At 37.2% G+C, this 24,976-nt stretch overlaps 1 protein-coding gene across 1 annotated transcript in view; it reads right to left on the reverse strand.

Moving 5' to 3' along the window:
• Nucleotides 1-291: 291 nt before the first annotated feature.
• Nucleotides 292-24,976, reverse strand: part of LOC104494486 (tyrosine-protein phosphatase non-receptor type 3-like) — a gene marked incomplete at both ends in the record, with an annotated part of 45,487 nt that continues 20,802 nt past the window's right edge. Inside the window, 7 exons of the mRNA XM_010137309.1 lie at nt 292-448; nt 5,297-5,353; nt 6,316-6,393; nt 7,372-7,570; nt 9,558-9,581; nt 21,407-21,583; nt 23,085-23,219. Coding sequence (XP_010135611.1) covers nt 292-448; nt 5,297-5,353; nt 6,316-6,393; nt 7,372-7,570; nt 9,558-9,581; nt 21,407-21,583; nt 23,085-23,219 — 827 coding nt within the window. The remainder of the gene's footprint in view (nt 449-5,296; nt 5,354-6,315; nt 6,394-7,371; nt 7,571-9,557; nt 9,582-21,406; nt 21,584-23,084; nt 23,220-24,976) is intronic.

The raw sequence follows: 24,976 nt of genomic DNA on the forward strand, positions 1-24,976 counted from the left end.
ATATATATATTTACAAAAAAATCTCAAACCAAATCAAAACCATTTCAAAGACCATATTTGTTCTGACAGACTACTTTAAAAATAAGAAGAAATTCTAGCTCGATAGGTTCTTTCTGCAGTGGTAAGAACCTACACAGTTAAAACTCTCTGTACTACTAATTCAAATACAGGGAGACCATCTTTTTAACACAGAGCTATTCCCACATGTATGAAAACAGAAGAGGGTATACCAGTAAACATAAAAGCAACAGTCTCAAAAGCATTAAAGGGTAATAAAATCAGCCCGGTTACCTTTCCGTCTGACCAAAAGTGCAAGCTCTCTTGTGTGAGATTCTCTGCTGGCTTTTATGAACATGACCACCTGGTCATGTGTGTGCTCTGAGATATCTCGGCCATTAATTAATACTATCTGATCACCTTCATTCAGTTTTGGAATGCATTTATCAGCCTGTTTCAAGACCAAAGAAACACATTAAAGTCATTGCATCCAGTCACATAAGTAGGAACACATCAGGATATTAAGTTCATCATGTAAGCAAAGTCTTCAGAGTTCTGCTGACAATGTTTCATCTTCTGTATCAGATGTGCTATCAAAGGATTCCGATCTAAAGCTTTCTTTCTTGTTTCAAGAAAGAAACAAGAGAGGTCTCTCAATGAAGATGAGAAACAGTTCAAACAGCATATTGATAGCTATAAAAATAATTCCTATTCATCAAACAGTCATCATCTGATGGGTCAAAGATCTGAATATATGACTCCCAGCCTCAAATCCACTGGTTATAGCCATTTGCAGTTGAACTTCTGGAAAAAGTGTTTTGGATATGTAAGATAACACACTTGAATTTTTATTCAGTGATTACTGAGAGGTCCAAACATCATTTTGATGACATTCCCCAGGCATGCATTTTTTGGAATTTAATGAAATCCATACACATTTTATATTTTTGTTATTTACCAGATTCTTGCTTGGTGGATATCAAATGATATCTACAAATAGAGAATATTCTTCCTCACTTCATTCACTGAAAGTTCTGTCAAGAAGATGAAGGTATGTACTCAACATATGATGCTCAAGTACCCTGCATTTGTGACAAATTCTTTTGCTACCTGTACTGCAGAGAACACAAAAACAAGGTTTTCCTTGCCTCAAATGAAAACTTACGTTATGTCTTGTCTTGGATACAGCATGTTAGAGTAACAAACAGCTGAACTCTAGCATTTGTTTGGCTTTTTACTGCCACACTTCTTACTATGCTTAGCTCTCAGTTCAGTGCAAAGCAATTCAAGCTATAGCCAGAATATGGTAATGATGCTATGAAGATGATTAAGGGACTAGAGCACCTCTTGAATGAGGAAAGGCTGAGGGAGCTGGGAGTGTTTAGCCTAGAGAAGACGCAGGGGGGATCTTGTCCATGTATATAAATAGTTGAAGGGAAGGTGCAGTGAAGATGGAAGCCAGGATGTCTTCAGTGCTGCCCAGTGTGAAGAGGCAATGGGCACAAACTGAAAGACATGAGGCTACATCTGAACACCAGGAAACACTTTCTTGTTGTGAGGGTGACTGAGTACTGGAGCAGGTTGCCCAGAGACATTGTGTAGTCTCCCACCTTGGAGTATTCAAAAGCCACCTGGACACGGTCCCGGACAACTGGCTCTAGCTGACCCATGAGCAGAGGGGGTGGGACAAGATGACCTCCAGGTCCCTTCCAACCTCCTCTGATTCTATAATATGAATGTGCAGGATTCTACAACCTTTGAGCCTCAAGTAGGGTAACAATTTTGTTTTCATTGCTATCCTAATTTTTATTTTGTCTAGGAAGTACTCGAGCACACAAGTGATACATATATACTCTATTTCATTTGTTTTATAAATGAGACATAGACCTTCACTGTTATTCTCTATTCATAGTTGTTTCCCGCTTTTCCTTAATGCCAGCACAGGCTCCCCAACCTTTATTCGTCCAATGTTATTAGTCCTATCAAAAATGTGAACAAGATGTTCAAATTAGAACTGATCCTGATTGCGCCTTGCACTGATGGCTCCTAAAATAAGTTTATCAGTGATGTACTATATTACTAAGTAAAAAATAGGAAGAGATGGAAACAGGTGGTAAAGAACCAACAAGAAGAAAAATACAGAATAAAAAAATGAATCAAGGATATGAAGAAAAAAAATAAATTGGGAGCCACTTGTGTGAGAGAATAAAGTAAAAGGAAAGAAAACTTAAGACACCTGAGTGCCCCAAAACAGATAAAAGGGAAGAGAAAGAAGAGGGAGAAGAGAAAGATATATACAAGAATGAAAAAATCCCAAGCAGAAAAGCTGCTTAAAAATTTTAAAAAGAAATAGCTTCCCCAAACTTTTTCCAAAGAAATAAGGAAAGAAATCAATGAAGGATAGGGAAGATTGACAACAATTAATTAAAAAAAAGACAAATGTAAACAGAAAAAGAATGGGAGTTAGGAACATTCATGATGTTCTTCAACACTGATTTAAGTGGATATTCATGGCTCCCCAAAAACTCCCTTGCCATATCTTGCACAATTTACAAAGGCAAGACTGAAGAATGCAACTATGAATCATTGATCAACTGATCACTATTAAATATTATTGTTTGTGATATCAATTATTCTCCCTGCAATATAATTATTTGAAAAGGTAAGTGATATAAAGAACTTATGAGGTCAGCCTAGAAGAGTCAAGAAGTCAACAAGAATATGGAGGGAATGGTTTCTGATCCTCATTTGTCTATAATTTAGATTTCTTGGCTGGTTGCTCGCTATTATTCTTTATTACGGAAGGCGATTAATACCTTTGTTGAAAGAAGCTATTAATCACGTGACATGTTAATGCCTCAGCTCTCTTACTTGAATCCTCTGACTATATAAAATATATTTTGAAGGAGAATTAATTCCTTCTATGTAAGTGTAATTTGTAGATTTTTCACATACTGAACTTTCCCAGACAATTAATTATGTCAAAGGCTTCCTGTCCTATTGACGCATCCAATGTTTCATTTTATGCTAATCACCTTATTTTTGCTCCAAGAAGAATGCATGCTATTTTTCAATGAGAAGCTCTAATAAATAAAACCATTATGACTTCTTTAGCACTTTAGGATATTAATATCATTTGTGAAAAAAAAAATCAGTATAGGACTTCAGTTAAAAAAAAACCCACCAGATGCAATAAATAGTTGCTCTTTAGATATATCTAAACAGCCAAAACAATTTTGGCTCCTTTGTCCTACAATCTTCCCAGCATACTAGATTGCTGCTGTATTAGAGGGGGATTTTTAAAAGAACTTTAGGACATGAAACAGAAAATACTGCCTTATTTCAGTGAGTAGCTTTGCTTCCCCTCCTCCACAAAAAATACAGGTATTTTTGTAAGAAAGCAGGAAAAATTACCTACAAACCTGAGGAATAATCTTAGCAAATAAAATTATCAGGCAGCATCCCTGAGGGCAATTTATAGGGTAATGAATGAATCTAGAACAAGTTAAAATAGTAGCAAATACAATGAAGGAAAGGCATTATTGGGCTAAAATAATGTAAAAAATCACACCATAGACTCCTTAACTTGAACTTCCAAATATCAGTTACATTTCATTAAACAGTCAAGAACAAGGTGAAATTTAGTTTATGGAAAACAATATAATCAATGTTAATACTATGTTCTAAAAATAAGGGTTTTTTTCCCTCTTATTTTAACATGATGTGATATGTGTAACACTGCTGTTGACTATATTTTATCGGGTAACAGTTCCAAATTTATTCTTTGATAACTTGCTTGCTTTGTGGCTTACTAGGCTAGAGAGCTAACTGGTCACTTGAAGCTATGCCTATGCCACTAACTGGAGATACTTAAATTAAACATGTAAGTTGAAGTCCAGTCCTTTTCCAATCCAAGAGAAAAAAAACAGATCAATACTTTCCAGAAGACAACCTGAATCTGCCAAAGCAAATCAGTGCTTCTAGAGAAGCATCTTTCTTTCTCTCACTGTGGAATGAGCCTGCTTGTCCTACAGTAACTTCAAGATCTCAAATCACCTTTCAGAAGTCTGCTAGGTTGACCATTAAATGTTTTAAGGAATGTTTTATTTTCACTTTGTGGATTTAAGTTATAATGATAATTTCCTACTACTCTTCTATTCAAATAATTATTGTAGTTCATAAAAGAGTGCTATGCACTAAGTCAAGCCACAAGTCCTAAATGTGACAAAAATCGCTTCTCATAGAGTCTGTTTTACCTTAATTTACATCATGACATTTAGCCATCAGTCCTGTAACAGCTTATCAAATTTCAGGAGTCTACGAGATGCAGAGTACGTCGGATTTTTAGCATTAAGTCAGAACTATTTCCTATCAAGTTTGAACCAAAATTATTTTATAAGAGTTGGGAAATACATTTTGAAAGAAGATGAGTGAAAAAAATTTGAGATAACATACATCCTCACAAATTTATGTACTGATTATTTAGAAAAAATTACCAAGATGTTACATTATTATTTCACAATTCAACAGAATTAATTCAACAGTTGTACTGATTCTGTTGAACATTCCACCTAGTCCATAAATATTTCCATAAGCAAAAAAACATGGCAAAATAGGAACAGAGCAAACATTCTGCATCCCCTCTTCCCTGCAAAGTACTTTCCCATCCTACAAATATTTTTAGCCCTAAGGATTTCCTCAGCCTATTGTGGTTTCTCTATTCGGTAACTGTCAGCAGGTTTTCCTCACAAGTATTTGTTCTCTCCCGACCACCCACAAAATTATTTTAAGTACAGCATCCTTTGTCAAGGAGTTTTACAGGAAGAATACCTCCCTAAGCATGAAGAACCTGACTTTTGCTAACTGAATTTGGTAGCCTGTAGTTCTGCTGGAATTCCCTGCTCACAGTGCTCCTAATCTTACAGACCCCTACTACATCTCCCTTAAACTAGTTCTTTTTTCTAGGCTGCAGGGGCCCAGACTGCTCCTTTAATGAACACTGTTCCATTTCTTCAGTCATTGCTCTTGCCCCTCATCAAACATTTTCCAGTTCAAGATGCACTTTTTGAGATGACAGAGGAAAACAAACATGCTTTCTACTGATATCTTGGTTTAGCTAATGCTTCCAGATCTGTTCATCTGTGGTTTAAGAAGCCACTGGTCAAATCAGTTTCTAAAGAGAACAGCTTGGCTGCTATCTCATAGTGGTTATGGGTGTCAAAATTCCTGTATGTAAGGACCTCTGAGTGGTGGAGGAAGTAATAGAGGAAGGAGTTAAAAGTCTTAAGAATTTACTTACAGGTGATCCTGGAGTTATTCTTGACACCACTAATGGCATTTTTTGATCTACACCACCCTAGAGGAATGTCAAGTAAATAACAACCATAAGTATATCATTAAGCAAAAGCACCATAAGTAATCACTTGGTTTTGTATAAACTTGATGGTCTGTCATTATAGGCAGGGTTGGTAAGATTGAAATTTTATCAATGTACGGCAGGGTGAGCACGCCGTGACTTTAAAACTACCAATTTCCAGTAAACTAGATCCACTGTCTTTGCTTGGCCATATATTTTAATAAGCAGTAAACAGATGAAATGCAGCATTTATTCTAACCCTACCCTTCAAACAAGCCTAATTCAACACCTGAACTTGCAAGGTGGACAATGTTCTTAGATTTTGTGATGAACTTGCAAGGGATCAGGAAGGATCAAAGTTCCAGACCACTGTATTTCCTTATTCTCTTTACGTGACATTCTGTCAGTGCCCCACCAATAAATGCCCAAAGTGAAATGATCAAACTGCCCTGATTTTGATATTATGGCTACTTTACACTACTCTTTCTGCTTAAATGGAATTTCAGTGAGGGAATGTTAAAAATATACAATAGTCAATTATCAATTTCCATTTTATTCATAAATTAATTTTCACTTTTCCAATATAATTTTTTAATTGGATAGCACAAACTATTTAACTTGTTTTATTATACAGAAGTCCAATTTTCCAAAAGCTGATGCCTCAAATTAAGCTTCCAAGTTCATATTTAAGCAGCCAAATAGGCAGTCTGCTTTGGAAATGTGTCATGCCCATAGTATATGCAACTAAAAACCACAGAACTAGCAGAGGCTTATTTCTGTAAACATTGCCTTAGCATTTAAGGATTAGTCAGACACTTCTAAAAACTCTCAGTCCATAAGAAATTCCTGTAGAATATGCTCCTTTCTCCAAAGCATTGCATTAAAAATGGAAAATTATCAGGAAATCAAAGCACAGTGTCTCTATAAAGCATTTTAAAATAACTAAACAATTATTGTTTTACCTTTAGATTAAATCCAAACTTCCCATCTCCATCTGGTATGATACGCACCAAAAGTAAGTCTCCCTCAATTAAGTCATTCTGCAATATATAGAGAAAACAAACCAAAACTTTCCTAATTTTTAAAACAAAAGAGCAGCAAATTAGAAAACAGTGTGTCCAAATTTAGAAGGGCTGAACAAGAATACTCCATGTAAATCCACACATGCCATAGGAAGAAGCTAAGGTTACAGAATACACTCGTGATTCTAACCTTTTAAATTGTAAAAATAGAAACCTTCTTAACAGCAAAGATGTTCTCTGCTTGTTCTGTGCTAACACTGTTACTTTCATCTTAGCTTTCTTAATTGATAGCTCCTATTACAGTTTTCCACATCTTGTCTTTACTAAAGGTGATTTTTAAAGGAGGCAGTTAGGTGCAACATGCTTGAATCAATTCTACACTAAGGACTATGAAACGACTACTTTTGGCCCCAATTTTTCTTCTGTAAATGGGTGCATTGGTATCTTCTGCAAGAGATCCACAAGCCAGAAGGATTAAAAGTTGACAGCAGCTACTAGACAGGCAGTTCAGAATCTGTTCAGCACCCCCCGAACAGGCTGGAGAGAAGGGATGGATGATCCACCACTGTAACGCTGGCAGGGAGCAGCTGCTTTGAGTCAGTGCAGAATTCCAAGGATGATGTTTAGCCATTCTGAAGAAGATAAGCCTGGGATAAAGCAGAGTTGTGCCTGCTATGAAGACATAGCAATTTGAGTTATCTGATCTTTCCCCTGGGAAATCACCTCAGGATTCCCATTCCACTAGGAACTTGTCCTGCAGATGCTTCTGGAACCCTGGACACTATGGAGATCAATGCTGTTGGCGGGCTTGTCTATCATGCAGTGCACACAACTTTGGATAAATTTGAGCAGTAAGACAAGTTGTTTTGTTTTTTTTTTTTTGCATAAAATATGGTCATCTTGAAATACAATCCCAATTTTTGTGGATTCCCAATCGACATTTCAAAGCTATATTCAGTACTAATTTTAACTTTAAAAGTACGCAATTGAACATACCTTATCGCAGTAGTACTGACTGGAATCTTCTGTCGAGTTACTTTTTGTAACATTGTCATATGTTTCTAAGAACTGCTTATCCACCCCTTCCAACGGGTGAGAGCCAGAAATGTTACCAAATCCATTGGGAGACTGAGTCAAGGCTTTGGGTGAGATACGGGTCAGAGAACTTCGCGTTGGACTGTTTCCCAATACATTCCTTCATTTAAAAAGGGTAAATATTACAAAAGTATCATTATTCAGACTTTTAAATTAAACAGTTTTTGGCAGAATACTTAGATATTAGCAGTGAAAGGCACTTGTGCTTGTACAAGAAATCACAGCAACATGAAGAGAAGCTGAATGCTGGGGGAAAGACACTTCAGTTGTCAATCATACTCATGAAAACCTTTTGCTGTGGTTCCACTCTCATTCTTCCAAAGCACTTTTTCTTTTTTCCATCCTTCCCTCTCATGAGCACCACCTTAACCTTATCCCTCTAGGAGATGGCATTTTGAAGAACAGTCATGGTAAATTGTCAGAGAAATAGGAAATGAAGTGACAATGAAAAGTTTAATTACAGCAAATATATTCTGTTATTGAGGTAGTTATAATCATGTAGAAGGACCCAGATTTAATTGGGGTGCAGACCTGGCTTAGTGAGTCAAGAACTTAGAAATTCAAGGATAACAAAAGTCAGTAACTAAATACCTCAAATCTTAGAATTGGCCAAGTTGCCTGGTGGTGCTCCTGGACCTTTCAAACATTCATTTAGCTCCATGCCCTCTTACGAGAAGGATGAAATGCAGACCTCTAATACAATTAAAACCCTTCTTTAATTGGATGAAACTCACAGACATCATACGAACTAACTACTCTGTCTTTATAAATGGCTTCTAATACTTTGCAAAAATCTCCATCCTGGGGAAAGCTCAGGTACAGCTCAGTATCCTATCACTAACTTACACTGCTGTGTACGGCAAAAATGGAGTGCTAGCGACTCGTGCTACCCCACTGCAGACAGACCTTTCACTTACATGACGGATCATCATGCTCAGTAGCAGTATGTTTTGCAAGAACACCCTGCACTGCTACTGACAGCCCAGCACAGGAATGAAGCATATTCGGTCCTTGGGAGTACACATGCTGTTAGTTTTTTATTACAGCCAACTCCTAAAAGCAACATCAAATTCTCACAGGGTTAAAGTAGCAGAAGTATATGCAAGTAAACCTTAGCTTTAAAATCTGTCAACTCAAACAGTTATTTCTGCTCTGGTACTAGTCTAACTACATGGGTGAGCTTTTTTTGAACCATTTCCAGCAGTGACTGATAGCCGTCAACGAAGTAGTAATACTATACTAGAGAGGAATGCAGCTTAGGCTTTTAACATACAGCATTTACATTCCAGTGAACTTTAATAATGCAAACACTAATTTCTCAGCTAGTGGCAATCTGACTGCAACATTCTGAAAGATGCCATCAAACAAATGTAATCCTGCCATAATATTTCTGATGTTCAGTTATGCTACATGTACTTGGCAATGGGAATGAACTGTTTTGTGCAACATTTGCAGAATTTTCAGTTATTACAGAAAATATTTTATTCACTTGGCACTCTCAATTTCAAAATACTTTGAAGTAGTGAACTATAATGACACTGAAAGAAATTATACTGTTAAAATCATGTTTTTATTTGACAGCCCCCAGGACTTTTCATGATTCCTGTGAGCTCAATGTTAAGCAAGGAGGAACGTTGTATATGTAAATACAACCATCCTATTAAGTTTTTCAGAACATAGTAACTTAAAAAAAAATTCCAGTTACAAGTTGAGATTATAGATCAAAATTATTTTTCAGTGCAGAAAAAAAAATTAACAATACCAAAAAAAAAAAAGACAAGTTATTTCAGTTAATGCCTTCTGACACTATATAGTTAGCAGAAAAAATTAGCAGTGGATTTTTGCATCATTAAACTTTTACAACAGCTTTTAATGAATTTTGTTAATAGTGATTAGGACTTAGGACTTTCCACATCCTGACCTAAAAGCTTTTCTCATTAATTTTTACAATCTTAATTCACTTGTACGCTTATTTGTGTCGTTTAGCCACACAACACCACTATTTTGAAAAAGCAGTTCAAGCTATGTATTTCATTACATATCATAATGCTAGAGATTCTATAGTAGAAAGTTTAAAGAAAACTCACTTTGGTGATTCTTGTTCAGATGACCTGTTAAAAAAACCCCAACAAAACAGTAAACGAACAGAAGTCAAACCTTCAGGAAAGCAAGACCTAAACTCTAGTAAAAAAAAAAAAAAAAAAAAGCCTTCATAGAAGACAAAGGGCATGCTCGCAGTAAATTAAAGAATACTTGATTCTATGCTGACAGTCTGAATCAGACAATTATGGAATTTATGAAACACTCAAAAAAATCCCACATCAGCTCTAACCACTTCCACTTTTGGCACAAGCCCAACTGCAGACAGCACACATCTGCTACAGCAGCTTGAACTATGAAGGCGTTTACAGAGGCCATTATTTAGAAAGACACACTACATCATTTAAGAAAGTTTTCGATGTGTATCACAATTACTACAGACATCACTGACTATATTTTGCAAAGAGACAAATGTGGCAAAATCTTTACTTATAGGTAACAAGAAAGGGGCATTTCTAACACACACTTATTCTCATAATGTGAGACCAGAACAGATGCTGACAAAGTGTTACTAAACCAGAAGTGGTTACACAGATGAGGAAAACTTAGCATGGGAAAGAAATAAAAATTTGCACTATGTAGCATTTTCCAAGGCATTCAATTAGCTTCATCAGAAATCACCTGAAACAGTGAGCTAACACTATATTACATCAACTAAAACAATAGCTGTGCTAATAAGATAAATTTGAAAGTACAAACGACCAAAAAGGTGCTTGCAAAACAGAGAAAGTGCAAGGCAGATGGGATAGCTTTACAAATTTAATTACCAAAAAACCTGGAGCGATATAAGCGCATGCTGGTAATATGTAAACTGCTTTTACAAAGACAGATTTAAGGTAGCGTCTCCTGTAACTTCTGAAGGATGACTGCACCATCTTTGTGAACTGTTTCTTCTTGGCTTTAAAAATCTCTTACGTGGTAAAATTGACATGTACAAAAAGAGGCTTCAGGACAGCTCGTTACACAGAGCTGTACTGATTTCTAAGGTATTTGATGAACAAGAGAAATCATTCTTTTGAGTACAGGAATGAAAAACGAAGCTGATTGTATGCAAAGATTTTCTAAAGATAAAAGGTAAATTGTAAAAAGTAAACATGAAATAATTTGGTTTGAATGTAGAGTTGTTGAATTGTCAAGTTATAGGAGGCAATTCACAGTATGCAGTTACATTTTCAATTATTGATTCTATAAAACAGACTCAACACTTACGATTGTGTACTATGTTTACATATTTACAGGTAAGTATATATCTATGTTCTATGTTTCATCAAAACTACAGTAAAAACAGCAGCAGTACCAGTCTAGTTAAGTTTCCTTATATGAATTCTATAATATGAAGAAATTCTTCCTTGAGAGGCAGAGGTGATAAAGCTTGATTCCCTAAGAATTTGTGGAGTTTGGGTTGAGTACACTTTCAATTTTTTTAAAATCATTAAACTTCTTTAATTTTTACTGCAGTCATGCCCCCACTCCCCACCCCTTCTGATTCCACTGACATCCAGCCCCATTCTCCCCACAGAATACCTCCGGTTCTCCTTGTTTGCAATTTAAGTGCCAGTAGCGCACAGCAGATCCTTTGGGAATGTGCACTCACTGCCTGACCAGCCCACATCTGAATGGAACAATCATTGAACTCATTCTGTAATTGCTCAGTGAGAGGAGAAAGTGAGTTTAAGGTGTGTGGGGGGTTTTGTTTTTGTTTTGTTTTTTTTCCCCTAGCCAATGACTTTCACTAATTTTGTAGAAAACTTTGCATCTTTGAAAACTCAACTCCTATATTAGATTTGACTGCAATCATCCAAACGTTCTCAAGAGGGAAGAGGCAGACGGGCAGTGCAGTGACATAAGCCTTATTTCCTTAGGAAGTCATGCTAAATATAGAGCAACATTTAATTTATTTTTAAGCTCATTGATTCCCTTGTGAAGCAAAGAACAATGAAACTATACATCTTTTCTATGTTTTGTCGCAGTAGAGCTACAGCTCTATTACTGAATTCTGTGTAGAATTCAAGTTGCTGAAAGTTAATCCTTTCAAAAGCTTTCAGCAAAAACTTACAAACACAGAATTGTGATGCAGATTGATGTAATGTTCCTATTTTAATTTATTTTCTCCCCTCTGTCCTCCTAATAGTGAGGTAATTTGAGACAGAAAAAAAAAAACCCTTAGGCTTTCATTCATGTACAGCAAATTTTTCAGCATCTCAGTAATACATTTGGAGACTTAAATGCGGGATGTAAATTTTTTGTAGCATTTGCTAAAGTTTTACCTGTTGAATTATTGCACTTTAATTCAAACATTACAGCTCTGAAAGAATTACTGTATCATTCCGGAATGTTTTAAAGTGGAAAAAGGTAACAAAATACTTGACCTAGAAAGTGGCCAAATTCAAGGCTTAAAAGCATTCATCAGGGACAATGCTGCTGCAGCTTCCCAAAGCCCTCGCTGCTCACAGCTTCCCAAAGCTGAGCATGCAGTTCAGCATGCTAGAGCTGCAGACTTTTACTCCGTAACTCAGTTAAACAGTATTTCTAACATTTAATTACTCACCAATTATGCTGAAGTACCTTAAATATACATAACTAGATGATCTTTTCTGGCTAAACAATGTTCCACATTTTGCTAACCTATCTTCCTGATTTCAGAACATATGACAAGGACCATATTTAAAGCCAATAAAAAAAGATAACACTCACCAGACCAGCCATTCAACTTTTTCATCGAGAAAGAGAGCCCTTTCTTGCAAGGAGATGAGGCTTTCCATTGGTGCAACTCACAAGGAAACACTAAAACTGCAGGTAATTTCTCTTCCTTACTCCACGATATATCTAAAATGATGCCATTTCAATCTGTCCCTCCCTGTGAATTGCTCTGTTGCTGATAATCTTTATAGTAAAACTCTTTGCCCTGAGAAGTCTAACTCTTCTGTCAGGGGGACGGAAAGAAAAGGTCTTGAGGAAAGATCCCTCCTTTCTCCATTTTGGTGTGCCCTACCAGGGAATTCTGCTATTCTGAGAACTGAGGATGATAAACTACAGCAGAGTAAAACCCCCGAGAGAAAAGGGATTGCTGAAACAATAGCACTGTAGCAAAACTCCCCTCTACAAACAACAGAAGGAAACATCTGTAGGTTTTGCCCTTGTGCTGTTCTTGAAGTTCTTAAAGCTTCTTTTCTTGTAACACCTGCAGGGCTGGGGAGTCTGAGTGTGCCAGCACTTCCACTATCACCTCTTTTTTGAGAGCTCACCATTAAAACTGGGATAACTACTCATAAGCCAAATAAGTGGAAGATATTTGCAGCAACACATTTTGCTGCCTTTTAGAGAATTTTATACATAGAACATTCAGCATTTCTATGAACAGAACACCTGTGTAAGAAGGTCATGTAGATTCTTTGTGCTGCACACCTAAGAGTACTATTACAGAAAACCTTGAGGAATTCATGGTATACACAAGTTTTTCAGTGATTTTCTGTAAATTCCAAACATTCCCATTTGTAAGCTCCTGCCATCATCCACAAAATGGTTCTTTTAGTTACTCTGCACTGCTTGTGCAGTGCTTGACCATATTCCAGTTTACTCACTCTCCATGAAGGTGTCATGTATTCTGCTACTCTGCAAATGCCCTTCTGGCTGCAAAATTTGCCTTACTACAGATTTGTAATTCAACCTTGAGACTTTCTTTTTGGATGTGAAATGATTTGTTTTCAAACTAGCAAGGAAAGTGCAGTGCATTTTAAGAATGCTGTATATTTTAAAAAGAAAGGTTTACCTGTAAGCAAAATTCATGTACTATTTTTGTGTATATTTGAGTGGAAGAGCAGAGTAAAACTCATGAAAGTCTATTAGTAGTACTCTTAAAACCCAATTTGAAGCAAACTAAAATGTTCTCAGAAACATTTAGAACACTTAGGCATCTTCCTTGAGAAAGACTGTAGTATACGAAACAGGAACAATGGACTCTTGTGAAATGCAGCAGGTTTTGTGAGGACAAGGATTTGATCACACATGTATATGATTAAAAAGCATAAATAACTTAAAGTGATTTTTAAATTATTTTCAATTTTCTACCAAGAAAGTAGTTACTAGTCCTTGGCTGGATACATCTGAAGGGTACTTCCATCAACATTAATGCTTTAAAAATTTTGTTTCCCCAAGGAATTACATTTAGTTAAAATAATGTGTTCCCAAAGCATATTCACCAATGCTCTCCATGCAGCTACAGTTTATTGTCTATCAAAATGGCAAGCTGAAAGAATTGAACAAATGCAGCATATGTTCAGGAAATCTATTTTCAGTGCAATACCTTCACCAGATGATGCATCATGCTTAAAACCAGAGGCGTATATGCACTTCCAGAAATTCATAGCACAGTGCAAGTGAATTTCCTTTCTGTATACTAGTTCCTCATTTCATTTCCTTCCGCTCTAACTCTGAGACTGTACACACTGTGTCATCTACGTCCCCAGAAGAAGATAGATCTAGAATACATATAAACCAAATAGGTTTATAGCTTTGCAAGCATGTTTAGCTTTAAGAGAAATTTATGCAGGAATATAGAACCAGAGAATCACTGAATGGTCTTGGTTGGAAGAGATCTTTAAGATCATCAAGTCCAACCATTAACCCAGCACTGCCATGTCACCTCTAAGTCTTGTCCCTCAGCACCACATCTACATGTCTTTTAAATACCTCCAGGGATAGTGACTCCACCACTTCCCTGGGCACCCTGTTCCAATGCTTTACAACTCTCTAAAGAAATTTTTCCTACCAACCTAAACGTCCCCTGGCGCAACTTGAGCCCACTACTACTTCTCCTATTGTTGCTTGGAAGAACAGACCAACACCCACCTCACTACAACCTTCTTTCTGGTAGTTGCAAAGGGCAATAAGGTCTCCCCTGAGCCTTCTCTTCTCCAGGCTAAACAACCCCAGTTCTCTCAGCCACTCCCCATAAGACTTGTGCTCTAGACCCTTCACCAGCTTCTCTATCCTTCTCTGGACACGCTCCAGTACCTCAATGTCCTTCTTGTAGGGCAGGGCCCAAAACTAGACACTGTATTCAAGTTAAACAACCCCTGCAGCCACACCAGTGCGAGTACAGGAGGTCAGTCACTTTCCTACTCCTGTTGGACACACTACTTCCAACACAAGCCAGGATTCTGTTGGCCGCCTTGGCCACCTGGGCACTCTGCTGACTCATATTCAGCTGGCTGTCGACCAACACCCCCCAGGTCGTTTTCCACTGGGCAGCTTTCCAGCCACTCTTCCCCAAGTCTGTAGTGTTGCAGGGGGTTGTTGTGGCCCAGGTGCAGGACCTGGCACTTGGCTTTGTTGAAGCTCATACATCTGGCCTCAGCCCATCGATCCAGCCTGTTCAGATCCTTCTGTAGAGCCTCCCTCCCCTCAAGCAGATCAACACTCCCACCTAACTTGGTGTCATCTGCAAACTTACTGAGGATGCTCTGGATCCACTCATCACTGCATTTATAGCAAGTAGAGTTGCAGACTCAAAGTAATTTATGTTGGAAGAGATCTTGAGAGATAACCTAAACTCTTGTTCAAAGAACAGTCAACATCAAAGTTAGATGTGGGTGTTCAGGTTTTTGTCATGTGGCATTTTGAGGTTCTCCAAGGACAGAAACACCTCCAACTTTCTGTTAATCTGTATGAGGGTTTAACTAATCGCAGTGTGATTTTCTTTTTTATTTTTTACCCTTAAGATAGCACACCTTATAAGCATAGTTAAATTTATATATTCTTTACTAACAAGTATCCATGTTTCAAAAACATGAAAAAAAGCATTAAGGGGGCAAGCAACAGCTGTTAACGCTCTGAACTATTTCTTCTATAGTATAAAAAAAACTTGTAAGAAAGTTCAAGCCATTAAATCTGAATTTAAAAAGGTCGAACATAAGCTCTGCTCCTCATATGAAGGAGAAATTGGTCCTGCATAGGTAACATGAATAGGATTATCCTGATCCACATGGAAACCTGTTTGTTCAAGGAACCCTTTGCATCAAACATCCTTTTGTCTGAAAGAAACAGCAGCTTACTTTAATGTGACAACATTCAGTTAGGGGGTAAGTGTGGGTGTTGGCAACAATGCATGATCTTCCCTCAAAGCTAGAATAAAACTAATTAATCCATGGACAAAAGAGTGGAGGATACTCTTCCCCTTCCATAGTGACTGGTGGAAAATTATGTGGCTTTTTACAGCTGTGTTCTCAGGGGTTAAGCGCATTAAACACAGTGGTTTTCAGTTTTCATTTCTTGTCAGTCATTCATTTTCATTGCACTGTGAAGTGTGAACATCTGTATCACACATTAGGCACCAGAAGATGTTTAAGAAAAAGGAAAGGAACATACAGGGGAAAATTAAAATCCAAAGCTCCTTAAATTACTATTTGGTTACATGTCTGTGTTTTCATGCCAAACCTTGGACCTTGGTATTTTAAGTTCGCCGTATGTATAAAATTGTATTATCAAAACATTTAAATATACAGATTTTTAATTTACAACAAATACATGAACATAAGGAAACAAGGAAACTCAGTTGTTTACAGTTTCACTTATTTACTTGAAGGTAGGGTAAGCTGGTTTCTTTCAAGTTTCTTTTTCTACTCTTGTAACAGCTCACCAGGAAGAACACTACACATGAACTACTGGGGGTGATAAGAATTTTTTTTTTTAATATGATATCAATACCAAGAACCAGAGCTTGCACTGGTACACTGAAGATTAACAGTGCAGTTTTTCAAGACAAAACCTATCATCTGATACAAGATCAAGCCTGTCAGAGTACATGATTCCAAAATATAATCAGTCTATTGCCCGAGTTAAAGCCAACTGAGATTTGAAGGTTACTTAAATCAAAGACATTTTGGAATATCCCAATCTGGTCTTGAAGCAATATCATCACGTACTTCAATATGACTCTTTAATTTTCACTATAGCCTTTTGCTCTTAAATGACACAGTAGCATCCAGATTGCATTAGTGTCACAGAAAGGCAAATCACTAACGATGATCTGCTCTTCTATACCAGTGAGGCTTTCCTTAGTCCAAATTTGGAAACCGTAGCGTTACCTCTATCAAGACAGACTGCAACAGTGGTGATCTTCAGGTACTATGCCAGGCTAAAGAAAGGAAAAATTGTAAAAAAAATTCCCTGCACAAGTTCATCAGCCTGCTTTTAAAAATAACAGGCTGTACTTTAAACTTATCACATTGTAAGGAAAACATTTCTCTCAAAGGCAACCTCTTCCAAGAGCTTTATTCAGGCTGCCCATCAGGAGAGCAAATGGTCAGGATGACACAACTTTGAAAAAAAAAATTAAAGCAGCTTTTCCACACAGATAACTACAGAAACAATTAAGCCTCATAATATAACTTAATTGATTTTGTATCTTAAAGGAAAGCTGCAAGACTTCATATTCATAACCCTTCTCTAATCCATATCTCAGTGTTTAAGGACATCTGAAGATAAGATATCTAACCTCACAGAACAGAGAAGTTTTCTATTTAAACTAAGAAATGTAGTAAGTCAGTAGCAACAGTGCTTCAATGAAGAAAATGCAAATCTCTCAAGAAAAACAGCTTCAGGGAAGCTGAAGTCAAGACTAGGGAAAGGCAATTTTAATTGAAAAACAGCTATCAAAGGAGTGCACTTACTAATTAGTACGTTTTATCTCAATATTATTTTGGAAATAATTTTAAAAAACAAATTAATAGTAGTATTGTGCATAGGCATGTAGGCATGGGATAAATGTAGTGACAGATTGAGTACAACATACTGTCAGAAGATAGACAGAATTATCTGTTCTGAACTGATGAGGCTAACCCTTAACAAAGTGTGGTGTAACACAGAAAGCAACCTATGAGACTCCGGAAGGCTCAGTGTGGGCTTCACATCTGTGTTAGTGCTAATTTTTCAGTGGCAGTAGCAGTGAGATGAAATGCCTAGCAGCAGGGCAACAAAGAGGAGAAAGAACTGACAGGGGAGGCTCGCTTCACAAAGGCTGGGGAGCCCTGGGCTAAACAAAAGTCCTCTTGAAGTCCTCTTCAGCACTGCCTTTGATGACAGGTTTTGTATGCAGCTGTGATTTGAGACAGTTAGCTTAGATACGCAAACTTATTCACGACCTGTGAATAAAGCTCTATTTAATATATGTTAATTTGGGATTAGAGCAATTTTTTGGTCTATAATACAGCTCCAATGTTTTCTGCAGACACTAATCTGAGAGAGAAAAATTTCTTCTTTTCACTATGTCTGAGCCTCAAATTGTACTTGAATGTGAAAGTACCTTAAATAATTTGGGTAGCAGAAGCAGTCTAGCTACATCAAACACAAGATTCATAAGCTTGCCCTAGCTTTCTGTGAATCAGCTATATGAACACTTTGCTCTGTTTTCTAATTTTCTTTTTTCCAGTCACAGCCTGTAGGATATACCTCATAAATTTCAGTTAGAAGGTAAAACATTCACACAAAGCACATTTTTAAAACAATCACTGTGCCCTCCAGAGAAGCAATGTAATAGATGACAAAATATTCTTGACCCTCATTTTCAGCATGCTCCTTAAAAGTATTTAACAGTAAACATAATTCTAGGTGTTGACATGTAGATAAGTACAATATTTTTAAAGAAATGGAAGAAGAAATGTTAACATTAACATAAAACTCATGTTTTATGCTCTCCAAACTAAGAGCTGTTCCATGTAACTTATTTTCTAAACTGTGCTGTTTTATAGAAAGAAAATATAAATTGATTTAATCCCTTAAGTGAGTAAACACAGCACGGAAGAAAAAACAATTATTAGGAAAATAATTATATTAGTTAATGTTGGGAGGTTAAAAAAAAAAAAGTGTATAGGGAAATATATACAAGTCTGCCAGCAATGGTGGCTTCTACAATTCTGATACCCACCAAGGTTCCAAACATGCCTTGGTAGGATTGGGTGCATAGCAAACCTCGTTACACAATTTTTTCCTTTGTATTTGTCTCAAAAAGCACTATATCACAGCAGGTCAGTTTACCCAGGGGCTGAAGGGAAACAGATGAAAACTCTCTCCCTACCCCTGAAATACTGATGGTAGCCTGAAAAACAGAGAAAAGCCATATCCCATGCTAACTGCAGCTTGCACAGCCTTGAGCTTCATATAGAGTTAATGAAATTGATGTGAACATACTTAGCTTACAAAAAATCAAGCTGCTGCATGATTAAGATTTGAAGTCCCAGACATAACAATTCAGCAATTAAAAATCAGCATCTTATAGTTGTTTGCTAGCAGCTCTCCAGAAACATTTCAGATTTTTTTTTCCATGTCAAAGCTATTCATTAGTTATAATTAGCATTAACGAACACATTTTTGATAGTCTCAGACAGCAGGCTAGGCAGTAGAAAAAGAGCACTCTAAAGACAATGTATATTACTAGGACCAGGAGAAGCTATTCTTTGCTCTCCTCTAATGAAAAAGAAATAATGAAGTTGTAAATCCATTATTTTCCATAACATGTTTCCATTATCTCAATTCAAATCTGCTAAAGACCAGACTGGCAAAAATGGGTAAGTTGGCTTTAAAAGATTTATCAGTACACTGCAAGTTGTTTTATAGTTCATATACAAACATTCCTGAAGTGTGGCAAGAGTCCAGAACAAGTGTCCATATATAATACCAAAGATATGCAAGTTAAACTTATTTCTTATAGAACAGATTTAGCTGATAGGGTAAGGTTACCTCTTTCAATAAACCATTCACGGAAACAAAGATTTTACTACACTCATATACTTGTTTTTACTTTACATCTTTCAACAAGGGGAGCGAGGCAAGTAATGAGTACTGTAAGAATATAAAAGAAGAAAAACTGGAATGTGGACTATCATGAGCTGTTGCAAGCTTCAGAGTAGAGAGGGAACACATTTTTACTTGTACGGTTATTGCATATTTTACCTCAATTATTAAAAAGGGAAGTATTAATGACCTTTTGGCTTCATGAAAGTCAATACCACAAAGGATCATGCATTACATGTGTTACATTCTTCTCCCAAAACACACACTTTGAACTTAAGTTCATCACATTTATGCAAGCATTTTTTCAGTTACCTGCAGAGGATCAAATATTATAAACATACCTAAGAAACCAAATATGCATTGGGGAGAAGACGTATAGAAAATTTGGTTTGTATGAGGTAATAACACTAATCTTCTCCACGCCAAGTGATATTACTCAGATGCAGCATAGTCATTTAGTGCTCAGAAAAATAAATGAATATGCTATTTCCAAATTTAGAACATCCCATTTTCAGTGTCAGAGAACAGCATAAAAGCAGGCTTTCCCACCTCATTCTCAGTAGGCATAGGATAGGTGAAACAGGAATGAAATGAAAAAAACTACAGAGGAGGAAAAACAACCAAAAAACCATGGGAAAACAACATACTAACACACAGGACATAATCCACCAGTCACAGAACTCAGCATGGCAACTTAAGTTTTCTTTCTACAGCTTCTACTCTCATCTTCTCCTTTTATGGTCTGCCTCTCCTTATTTTTACTCAGAAATTGCTCCTAAAAGTGTAAATGTTAAAACACTGGTAAGACATGGCTTCCTATCTATGACTATTCACAACATCTAGAAACATGACTTTTGTATATGGTCATGGCCATTACTGACATTATTAGTACTGAGGTTCATCTGACTTGCAGTCAGAAAAATAGAAAAACAATTTAAACCACCTGAATGACAAGCTCCAAATATGCATGACATGTTAATTGTTCCCTTCTTTCACAAAAACCTCTCTGCTGTAGTGTAGTACCTATATTATTATATTAAAATTTGAAGATGACAGTTTAAATCCAGAGTTGGAAGCTACAGTCAGTAGCTGCACATGATCAAGGGGTAGTTGAGTCCTATCTTCCATTACTACATTGCTTCTCAAAACACATCTTGCCTTAAAGTTACTAAGGATTGCTGGAAACCATTTTCCTTTTGTAATATTACAAAGGAACCTGCATTTTAACACAAAGTATTCTTCTCAGCTGCAAGTTTTAAAGTAGTTGTTTTATTTTTGAGACTGAACAATTAAAGACTTTGTACGTTATTTCTGAAGTCAATATTTTGTTAATCTGAAGTTACTCATTAAGAAACGCCTCTAAGATAAGAGTGAAGCTTAACAACATAACATGTAATATATGAGCAAAGATAGGTGCTTCAAGCCCTGGAAGCAAACCTACCAGTGAAAAGATTGCTGCAGGGGAGAAAAAAAGCTGGTCCTTAAGGAATAAAGCAAAAATTCCTCAAGGCAACAAGCAGAGACTGACTTTAGACAAGCAATCTACAGCTTCTCTGAGGCAGAAAAAGATGGATGACCACCAGCATTATCGTGCTCTTGTGTTTACTCAAACGCAGTACCTCTCCCAAGTGACGATGCTGAGCTGATGATGTGGAACATAAGTGAACTCTTGAAAGAGTTCTGTAAGTCTTGCTCCTCCAAAAAAAGGAAGATTTTATAACAGGTAGGAAAGGGCTGCAGAAGCGACTAGGAAACAGGATATGAACGGGCACGCCTTAATAGCTTCTCTAATTTTACTAAGAACTCAACTACTGAGAATTGTTTGGGAATGAAGGGTTCATTTGTTGTTAACTTGTCATTTTGTATCATGGCATTTGCTGTTTAACAAATTTGCCAAAATAAAGCTTATGCAAACACAAAACCATGAACTAATTTTAATACTATAATCAATGATGACCATTTTATACTAAAGCTGTTTGGCTTTTTGTTTGGTGTTTTTCGAAAAAGAAAAAAAAACAGGCAATGAATTGTTTGCAGAAGTCCTTACCTCCTCTGTGGACTGCGGTTCTGAGAAAACTCTGAATCACTGTCCTTTGATGTTGGAGAGCCCTTATATGTATAGAAAACATCCTCCGTTTCAGTAATATAACTAATCTCGTTTGTAAGATTATCTACAGATGAGTGTCGTGCTTTACGAATTTCATGACGTAGTCTAGGACTCCGCCTTAAAAATAAGGAACACAAACACAAGTTGGAAGATCAAAATAATTCATTAAACCTTATCAAAGTGAAATTTCTATCCTACCGCCATCTACGTTCCAAAATCTCATGGCAGACCTATACGTCTCACTTTAAGTTATCAATTTTTAAACATTTTGTATGGTGTACTAGGCTATCATAGACTGCTAGATTCAATACACTGAACTGTTTTGGTTGTTTTCCTCTAAAATGCTACCTGGATTGTTAAAGTTCTAATCATAGGACGATTCAGGTTGGAAGGGACCTATGGAGGTCATCCAGTCCAACCTCCTCCTCAGAGCAGAGTCAACTGAGGTCAGAGCAGGCTGCTTAAGGGCTTTATCCAGTCAGATCTCAAATAACTTGAAGGATGGAGACTGCACAAAAATGGAGCAACCACTCTCCACTGTGCTTGTGGTGAAGCGGTTTTTGCTTATGTCTAGACAGAGCCTCTCTTGTTTCAAATTATTCCTGTTGTCTCATCTTCCCACCATGCAACACTGAGGAACCTGGGCTCATCCTCTTGCTAGCCTCCTTCTAAGAACTTCCAGGCTGTCATTAGGCAACTGGGAAACTCTTGCTTCTCCAGGCTGAACAAGCACAGTTGACTCAGCCTCTCCTCATAGGGTAGGTGCTCCAGCCCCCTGGCTACTGACTATGGTGGCTGGTGACTTTCCTGAGCTCTCTCCAGTTTGTCATAGTCTTTCTTGTGTTAGTGGACATGAAAGGGGCTGCAGCTTTCTAATAAGGTCTAATGAATGCTGAACAAAAGGGAGACAATCAGTTCCTTCAATCTTCCATCTACACTTTTGTAATACTGCCAGGTTGCTATGGACTACTTTGCTGACAGGGCACACCAGATAGCTCATGTGCAGCTTGCAGGTCCTTTTCCAGAGAGTTGCATCACAGACAACACTGTTGCATTGTGTTTTTCCTTCCCAGGACTCTGCTTTTGTCTTTGCTGGATTTCATACAGTTTCTTTTGGCCCATTTCTCCAGACTATCGAGGTCCCTTTGGAGAGCAGCCCTGCCCTCAAACTTGACTTGTCCCCCCAGCCTGGTGTCACCTGCAAACTTCATGAACACGCAGTCCATTGCCCCCTCCAGCTCATAAAGATGTTAAGCAGGACAGGTCCCAAGACAGACCCTGCAACACTCTCCTTGTATTGGCCTCCAGGCAGAGTATGACTCATTAACAATCCCCTCTAAGACCAGCCATCCAACCACTTCATTATTTTCAAACCATCTCGTCGTCCACCATTCCAGAACATAATGTCTTAACTCGGGTATAATATTTTGGAAGACAGTATCAAAAGCCTTGCTAAAGTTGAGGTGACACCCACTCTTCTCCTGTCATCATATATATTCTCAGAATAACAATGTTTAAATATATATATGTACACACTACATAATCATTCTGTTAGAGTACATACAATTAGAAAAGATAGGAGGCTGGAAGGTATGGGAATGGCTGAAACTGGATTTACCAATTTGGGGTAACAGGAGGTGATCGAGAAGGAAGGCTTTTTGTCTCTAGATGCTCAACAGATAAAGATCGTCTCATAGATGGGTTCCAAACCATCCCACCTATAACTTTTCTGCAGTACTGGCTGTTGACAGACCTGAAGAGAAACAAAAAACTGCATATGAACTATTTTGCATAGAAAACTTAAAAGAAATTAAAATGTGTTTATGAAAGTCAAGTTGAAAATTCATATGTTTTTAAAGAGTCCTCTGTGCTGACTTGTCCCTACTTATGCACTTGCATTCTCACAGAGTCATTTGCTGTCCTTCGCTTGTGGCAATAAAACCGTTTGTCAATTCCTGCTACTATGCTAGTCACAAGCCTGTGTAAAAACAACTTTATTTGAGAGTTATTTTGAACCCAGTTATTTAAGAAGATGGAGAGGCAAACAGGAAATTTGGTAAGTCCTATTGGCATTGAACTGAGTGCCTAACAAAACATGGTTCAAATACAGGCAAAAGATTCTAGATTTTCCCTGTTAAAGCTCATAAAAGGGTAATAATTCACTAATTGCTTCACGGAGTACAGAACTACTTTAACAATCTACCTGCTGCCTCAGCAAATAAGAGCTACACCAGACCACTCTCTATTTCCAGAAGAATGCTTCTTATGTACTTTAGCACCCTCTGATAGCGAGGGTTGAGAAGTCATTTCTGCCTCAAGCAGATACTAAATTCCACGCTTGCTGCTGGCATAAGTAAGGCCAAAGAATGCACTAGCGTAGAGGATATAATTAAGCTGATGGAAGGTATCACAATGAACAGGTCTCCCTAGAGATTCCTAATAGCCTAAATTAGCAGTTCACCAGAGATAACACCTCAGAACGTGATATCACGTGAAAAGAAGTCTTTCTTAGTAACCCAGCTCAACAATGGGTGCTATCCTGCATGCTACAGGCTATTTAGAAATCATAACAGTAAATTTGTCAAAAATCAAATGTTTAGTAAAAATTGGAATGATACTAAACTGGTACCCTTTGGAATTCATCCTGTTTTCTTAACATTTCAAGGGCTTTGCAACACCTGCGTGTGCATATGTATATACAAGCATCACAATTTTGAATTGTTGGCAAGTATGAGAGAAATAAAAGACTCCAGGCCATGACAATCCTACAAGCTTCGAGAACATCCACCTCCTCAAAACCTTCCCTATAGGCAAAACAAGTTCATATCACTCCACAGAGAAGTTAATTTTCAAAATGCAGATCTGTAGAACATTAGAATATTAGATTACTGTTAATACAACTATTTGTTTTCAATTGCTTCAGCTATGATCTAGTACTAGGTGAAAACATGGAATTTCACTTCAGCAGAAAACATATCATTTTATCAGCCCTCATACTGCTGGTCTGCCCTCGTAGGTTAACTGCTTCATTTACAAGCAATGGTATACTTGGTACGAATTTCTGCAGTACCTAAAGAGACAAGCCAGTACGAAAAGCCAGCCAGACACCAAAGGCTGGGAAAGTATTTGGAGTATGATGTCATAATTCAAAAGTTGAAGCTTATTCAAATAGGAAAGAGACATCAGTCTGGGAAATTAAATGTAAAGTTAAACCGTTAAGGGAACACACTGCAAAAAACCCAGGAACAAAGAACACCCAAAACCAAAAAGAAAACAATAAAATATTCAAAACCTTATCAGAACAAGCAGGTTTCCAGAGAGTCTACAGGGACTACAGATGATCAAAGGAACAAAGAATCTTCCAAAATCTCACATTTAGAGAAGATAATGACATAAGATTTTCTTTTTCATTCACTGTTAACACGAGAGATTTTTTTTTCTATGTTTAACAGGTTTTTTTTTTTTTTTTTGGAGGTAGGGACAGGACACAGGATGATGACACCACACAGC

This window comes from Buceros rhinoceros, unplaced genomic scaffold, assembly GCF_000710305.1.
Source record: "Buceros rhinoceros silvestris isolate BGI_N320 unplaced genomic scaffold, ASM71030v1 scaffold31105, whole genome shotgun sequence".
Lineage (NCBI taxonomy): Eukaryota > Metazoa > Chordata > Aves > Bucerotiformes > Bucerotidae > Buceros > Buceros rhinoceros.